This window comes from Pholis gunnellus (genome assembly GCF_910591455.1).
Source record: "Pholis gunnellus genome assembly, chromosome: 5".
Lineage (NCBI taxonomy): Eukaryota > Metazoa > Chordata > Actinopteri > Perciformes > Pholidae > Pholis > Pholis gunnellus.
The window spans coordinates 13,757,488-13,765,258 of NC_136531.1; the positions used below are offsets into that span (position 1 = coordinate 13,757,488).

Sequence of the window (7,771 nt, forward strand, 5' to 3'; positions counted from 1 at the left end):
AATTACACAATGTCGGCCTGTGATGTCCACTGACAGTCTGGCCAGATCTTATATGCATACATACACAAACACCTATGGCATTATAGTGCTGCCTGGTAGTTTCTTGATTTAAAATAAACCATTCCATAATGTTCCCAATGTATCTTTGATTCATCTGTCAGACTGTATTGTTGGAAGTGAAGAGGTGCTTTCAAATGCAAAAGGAACAAGAGGTAGATGTCATCAAACTGGAGGTGCAATCCTCCCAAATAAACTAAAAGAGTTTTAAAAGAGCTACAGTACATGTGTTTATCAGGTTTTTAATCACCGCAATTACTTACTGTACTTTAAATACTTAGTTGTTCTTTCCATCACAAGGTGTTTGAATTTGTATTTAAAATGTCATACTACTACAAATAGTATTAAAAATGAGAAATGATTTAATTATATACTGTAGCACCCTTCAAAAACAAGTTACAAAGAGCTTAAAAAAACAGAGCCAACAGATGCAGAGAGACAAAAAACACAAACAATTAAGATTAAAATCAGAAGAAACTTTATTCAAAAAAACAACAATTTGCAGTAATTTTCTTTTTCAAGGCTGCTGTTTAGTTTTTAAACCCGTCATTGCCAAGATGTTCAAAGTCTAATAATAATTGAGTGCAATATAATCATTTTGTGTGTTGTGTGTTGAGTGATACTTGACCCCCTAAAAAAATCCACTTGAGAAGTATAGGCTTCCTCATTCCAGTAAAATAGTGCAATCACACGAGACAAAGTGTGAAACACGCCAGATGGGCAAAAAACGTGTGACATTTTAGTTCATGTTGTACAGTATGGCTGCTATGATTGAGTTCTGTACATTTATTAAAAGGAGGAATTGTCTTTTAAGTAAGGCTATAGCGATTTGATTAATCTTACAAAAAACAGTCGACAAACTTTAAAAAAAAAAGAATTTCACACATCAGCCAATATATACCTTCAGAGATTGCTTTGTTGTGTTTTAAGGTGGGATGCATCTGCAAACTTGCAGCACTGACAGAGAGCACAGTGTCGTTGTGTGACACAGGAAGAGTTGTATGCATCTCACGAGATGACTGTCACTGTTTTAAAGTTACAACTTAGATTTTCACTCTAAATGCTAAATGCAATACTAGTGACATTTATTCAACCACCATGTAGTGAACTGCTCTTGGAATTTTAAATGTTCAAAGGTTCTCTTTAAAATATTCAGAGCATTAATATCGCAGCAACTATTTGCTATGTAAAGAAATAGGCAAGGCAAGTTTATTTGTATAACACATTTCAACAACAAGGTAATTCAAAGTGCTGGAAACACTTTATAATAACTACACACTATGAAGCATTAGTTAAGTATGAGTAAACACTTAATTCATTTATAAAGCATTGTTCCTACATTAATAATTCATTAGTATGCAGTTCATAACAACAGTTATAAATGTTTTATTCTTGATTAATAAGCTCGTCTCTTATGTGTTTCATTATTGTGTTTTCACACTTTAGAAATGATGGATTCCCCATTTGTAAATGAAGTATTATATATTTTGCAAACCAATTATTAAGGAGTTATAGATGATTAATAAAATAATTTATAAAGTGTTAGTAAATGATTAATAACTTATTTAGATGTACATTATTCATGCATTTCTATAAATATAATCATTTAGATATGCACTAATCAGAATCAGGATCAGAATCAGAACCGTTTATTGCCATGGTATGTTGAACATACAAGGAATTTGACATGACGGGAAGGTGCTTAACATTTAACAATCAACAACAATCAGTGCAAGTAGAAACATATTACAATTTACAGAGAGATATAAAATAAAGTAAGATATAGAATAAAGTGAAACATAAAATAAGGATGAAATATAAATAAAGTGAAATATAAAATAAAGTGCACAAACCAACCGATAACAGGACTATAAACAAGTAAGATGTGTAGTGTAAAAGTGTCGAGTGAAATAGAAGGGATCGAAGGGATGCAGGGGAGTGACCGGTAGGAATTTTTCCTGGGGATGACAGTCAGTGGGGGTCCCGGGCTCTGTTAATGAGCCCGACTGCGGAAGGGAAGAAGCTGTTCATGTGTCGGGAGGTCTTGGTCCTGATGGACCTCAGCCTCCTGCCAGATGGGAGTGGCACAAACAGTTTTTGTCCAGGGTGAGAGGGGTCGGCTACAATCTTTCTTGCTCGCTTCAGGGTCCTTGAAGCAAACAAGTCCTGGAGGGACGACAGATTACAGCCAATCACCCTCTCAGCAGAGCGGATGATGCGCTGCAGCCTGCCCTTGTCCTTGGCAGTGGCTGCAGCGTACCAGACCGTGATGGAGGAGCAGAGGATGGACTCAATGATGGCTGTGTAGAAGTGCACCATCATTGTCTTTGGCAGGTTGAACTTCTTCAGCTGCCTCAGGAAGAACATCCTCTGCTGAGCCTTCTTGGTGATGGAGCTGGTGTTAGGGTCCCACTTGAGGTCCTGGGATATGATGGAGCCCAGGAAGTGGAAGGACTCCACAGCGTCGACGGGGGAGTCACACAGGGTGATAGGGGATGGTGGGGCTACGTTCTTGCGGAAATCCAGAACCATCTCCACTGTCTTTAGAGCGTCGAGCTCTAAGTTGTTCAGACCACACCAGGTCAGCAGATGGTCAATCTCCCACCTGTAGGCAGACTCATCCCCACCAGAGATGAGTCCATTGAGGGTGGTGTCATCCGCAAACTTCAGGAGCTTGACGGACTGATGACTGGAGGTGCAGCTGTTAGTGTACAGGGAGAAGAGCAGAGGGGAAAGAACACAGCCTTGGGGGGAAACGGTGCCGATGGTCCGAGAGGCTGAGACACGTTTTCCCAGCTTCACGTGCTGCTTCCTGTCAGACAGGAAGTCTGTGATCCACTTGCAGGTGGAGACGGGCACGTGCAGCTGAGAGAGCTTGTCATGCAGCAGACATGGGATGATAGTGTTGAAGGCAGAGCTGACACAAACAGGACTTGTGCCAGACTTCGGCATTGTGCCATCACAATTGCACACTTTGTACTTTTTGCAAGTATTTTGGCTTCACTGGACCCTGACCTCTAGCATGATCTGGGGCCGTTTACAGCCAAGAGTCTGGGATAAGAGTCAGCACCTCCAAGTCTGAGGCGTTAGTACTGTGTTTTGTACTGTGAATTTCTCCCTTTTGGGTTGGAGTGAGTCAGATGCAGGAGTTTTAGTACTTTGGTGTCATGTTCACCAAGCTGATTGATGACATTGGTAGTAATGCAGGCTTTGTACCAGACTGCTGTGATGAAGAGGTAGACACATTTTTTAAGTTGACAATCAGTATATGCTCTAACTACCTGCAATGAGCTTGGAGGAGCTTGCTCCCTGAGCTGTCTTTTTTTAAGTTGCAATGTATATGATCTGACCAGAATTTCAAACATTAAAAAATGAACTAAAATCTGCAGAATGTGAAGAAGTAACATCTTCATATTGGGTTATAGAGATATCTACTGAAATGAGGAAGCAAACCAGCTAGGCCTGACCCGTCCTGTCTTGTAATACAACTTTTTTCTCTATTACAAAATGCCGTTAAGGGTCTGTGTACTTGCTCTAATGTCATGGCAGCCTACAGTATACTTTATAAGGAAAGGGTAGTGTTAAATTCAGTAATACTGTGTCTCATATTACAGTAGTAAGAAATACATTACCTTTAATGATATTGTATTCTCTTCTTGGGTTAATCATTTTATATTAATGAGAAGTCTCAGTGGCTCGAACTTTAATTGTATGTGTATAGTGTATTTCATTACAGGTCAACTAAATGTGCCTTAAAGTGCATACTACAACAAGTCAGATGGAAATGTATCAAAAACAGAACTAACAACACTGCCAACCACCCACAGTCCAAAACACATTGACACATGCACATGCAGATAGCTAAAAAAAAGATATGTGTGAATCACATGCAAAGGCAATCAAGACTCCACCTCTACATCAATACTATAACATGGGTCAGATATTGTAAGTTACTGAACAGAGCTTGCTGTCAACAGTCCAGGTGAGACCCCAGAGTTTTGATTTGAGTTATCTGGCACATTATTATTAATTAACTTAGTCTGTGTTCATGCCTTTTACCTCCTGTCACTTTTTATTTCTTCCATACAGATGGCAAGGCTTTGGCATCTCATGCTCCTGAGCTGGGCATGGAGTCCACTCTGTCTGTCAGCCAGTGTGGGCTTCATTGGTTCACCGCAAGAGTGTGAAAAGGCTCACTTTGTCCCAGGTTACAACCTGGGTGGACAAGGCTTCAACATCGTCACAATGCAGCGGAAAGGAGCCTATGTCATCGACATGGAAACCTGGAAGCTCGGCAACAACACTTGCAGGATGTTCAGCAACAACTACATGAACGGAGTTCGTCAGAAGGTCCCAGCTGCCGTGGTCGACTGGAGAACCCTCCAAAATGTTGGTTTAAAGGTCTCCAGTATAGTCTACAATTCTGTTGAAACTCTTGTCAATGACTCCACCTCAGCTGTGTCCAACAATTGGAAAATTGGCCTCGAAATCCCTGTAGACCCGTCTGTTGCTCTTGGTGTTGGCTTTGGAGGTTCCCACTCCAAAGAATCTCACTTTGCCATGAGAAAGTCCAAACAAGACCACTACACCTTCTTTCGCCATTCTGTCGACTCTAGCTTCTATCGGTGAGTATGTGGACAGATATTTGTCTTCTTGGCATTAATTCTGCATTAATTTGGTCAGTTCACTGAGAAATACTTTGTTTCACAGTGTCCTCGATACACAGCAATTTTGCAAACAACATTAACAGTGAATAAAATTGGATTGTGATAGACTGTAACTGATTAATATACTTCCTGTGCTTCACAGCTACAGATTGGCAAAGAATCCTCCGCTGAGTCCTGACTTTCAATCAGCCGTGGCCTCCCTTCCACCCTATTCATATAAAACGGTGTCATTATATCGCAGACTGATCGACACATATGGTACACATTACATAACACAAGTGTCTCTAGGTGGGCAAATAAAAGCAATCACTTCTGTCAAGACCTGTGAGGCAACCATGAGTGGACTGTCGGCAACAGAAGTCAATGACTGTTTGTCAGTCGAGGCTTCTGCTAACTTTGCAAGCGCTGCGAGCATTAGGGCAGAGTACGAACGCTGTCAGGCAAAGAAGAAGAAGTTAGGCTCCGGACAAAGTTTCAGCAGCACGTTTAATGAGCGCAGCACGGACGTCATCGGTGGAATCATTGATGGCACTGACATCCTCTTTGAAAGCCAAACAAACCTCAAAGTCTATAACAACTGGCTTAACTCCCTGAAGTCCTCACCCGATGTGGTCCAATACAGCATAAACCCCCTGCACACCATACTGCCAAGCGGTCATCCTGCCAGAGACGGACTGAAGCATGAGGTGGAGAAGTACATCAGCCAAAACGCAGTGTTGAAAAAATGCTCAGAATCCTGTCAGGTTGGTCACAGATCCAGCTCAAGGGATCCTTGTGCTTGTGTTTGCAACAGTAATCAGAATATCAAGTCAAACTGTTGTCCTGCTGGGAAAGGTCTTGCAACATTAAAGGTTTTCAAGCTCTCTGCAAAAGGGTTGTATGGTGATATGTTTACTAAGTCAGACGGTTCAGTGGAGGTGAGCTATGGAGGTCAGAAGAAACGCACTGCCGTCATTAATAACAATGACAATCCTAGATGGAAGGAGACTTTTAACTTTGGACCCGTCAACATTAGCAAGCGAAACAAACTTAAGTTCGATGTTTATGACGCAGACTTTTCCTGGAATAGTGATCTGTTAGGCGAGTGTTCAATCTTTCTGCATAGGGGGTCAGTGAGCAACTCTTGCGCGTTGACTTATGGCACCTTCTTCTTCTCGTACTCAGTCGAGTGTGCAGCAAGTCTCGGCGGTGACCAATGTCAAGAATACATACCATCCCCCATGAGTCCCTCTCTGGCCAAGGTCTTCCACACCAGAAACGGGGTCCTTCTTGGGGCGGGGGAGGGGTATGCTAAACCAGTCGGCCAGTCAGGTTGAGGTCAGCAGTTGACATTAAGAGTAACGAGAGTACCACTATATAATAGCATATTTCCCTCTGTAACTCTTTCTTTGCTTGATTTGTATTTGCAAAACACAAAGTATAATCCAAAAATATCTGAAAAATTGTGTTTTATAATCTACCTTTTCTTCTGCTTCTTTCTTGTAAGTTACAAATTCTGCCAATAAAGCATCCGCAAAGACAACACCAGTGTCCGTCTGATTTTATGTCTTAAAAGGTATGTTGATGTTGTGGTTTACATGTAATATTAAAATGCATACTCATAAATGCAGAAGCTATAGACTGTTTAAACTTTTCAGGCCCGAGTGCTCAAGCTTATCAAATATATGAACCATTAAAAGTAGTTTGGTTGAATAATAACTTTTACACCATGTACCTCCAAATGAGGGGGGTTGAGTTAGATTTTTAGATTAGATTTTTCTACATTTGTCACTATTATTTTCCGACTACAATTTAATCTGAGTCCTTCCTGTTGAAGGCTGAGAGAATGTAAAACAAATATAAGTGTAAATTGTTCACTTAAACTTTACCCATATTCACTGATAGCTGTCACTCATTCCATTTAAGGCCACTATCCTGGCAATTGTGTGGTATGAATGACAAATGTACATGGCTCTGTTATCATCACATCACAGCTGTTTTAACTAAATAAGGTTTAAATAAATCAAAAATAATGTATCGCTTCGTTTCTCAAGTCACATTCTCCGTTTTTTATTCAGATGCATTTTCATCACCTCCATTTTTCACCAATGACTTTTTGCTACTTCCATCCCACATCGGGTACAATATTGCCTTCTTTTATTGTCTGAACATATTCCTGCATGGGAGTGCCTTTGTCTTGAATAGGCTACATATGGGCATGCATGTGTGCACCTACGCTGTAAAAATGCTTCATATCGACCAATGTATTTGAGTATATTTTCATATTTAAATATGTTCCTCGTGTGTGTGTGTGAGTGAGTGTATTTAATCAAGCACAAAGGATCCTCTGATGATCCCAACCAATCACTTTGCCTCTGTGTATCGGCACACCTGCGCTCTGTGTTATAAATAGACGGAGGATGCATCAATTCCCTCGTGTCACACAGCTCAAGTTCAGAAACTTGTGTTTAGACAGAAGAGAGAAGAAACTCCACAAAGACAGACGATAGCTGACAAACAGTGCTAACTACAGAATGTGTGTATCTGTCTTCATTTGTAAACTGCTTTATAAAAGTTAAGATGTCACCTCATTAGTTTACAGTTAAGACTTAGTTGTGCTGTAAACGTTTTTATTTAATATTTATATTGAAAATTTCACCACTAGAAAATAAGAGTGACACAAGTTAATTAGAACTTCTTTCACATCAAAATTGTATCTGAAAATATAACCATTAAGGTTTTCTAAATCATATGTCAGTAGATTTGCATTATGGCATAATAGAGTGCTGATGGTCTCAACAGCAGTTGTCACATTTATAGTCAAGTCTGTATGGAACTATTGCTCCCCTGTGGTAATTACATGAATTGCAACAACTCGGAGGTCCAAGATGATCAGAGTGGTGAGGAGAGGGAGGCTGCCTGTAGTACTGGATGAGCAGCAGCAGAGGGTGAACTTTTTCATGTTATGAACACAAGCAAGTGCAATAAACCATATCTGTTCCAATTTACTTTATACAATTTCCCGCTCAAAACGCTTCATAATGTAAATGAATAGCACATATACAGTA

At 40.3% G+C, this 7,771-nt stretch overlaps 1 protein-coding gene across 1 annotated transcript; it reads left to right on the forward strand.

The window, feature by feature from the left end:
- The first annotated feature begins 4,024 nt into the window (after positions 1 to 4,024).
- On the forward strand, positions 4,025 to 6,246 carry LOC306696020 (perforin-1-like). Its single transcript, XM_079159501.1, has 3 exons — positions 4,025 to 4,039; positions 4,147 to 4,682; positions 4,867 to 6,246. Exons 2-3 carry the CDS (start codon positions 4,147 to 4,149, stop codon positions 6,038 to 6,040), a joined length of 1,710 nt encoding a protein of 569 aa, XP_079015627.1. The 5' UTR covers positions 4,025 to 4,039; the 3' UTR covers positions 6,041 to 6,246.
- Positions 6,247 to 7,771: the final 1,525 nt, after the last annotated feature.

Excerpts from the sequence above, each read along its gene's own strand:
- LOC306696020 (XM_079159501.1), top strand. The coding sequence starts at position 4,147 with ATGGCAAGGCTTTGGCATCTCATGCTCCTGAGCTGGGCATGGAGTCCA. Across the intron at positions 4,683-4,866 it reads GTCGACTCTAGCTTCTATCG|CTACAGATTGGCAAAGAATC; the intron begins GTGAGTATGTGG and ends TGTGCTTCACAG.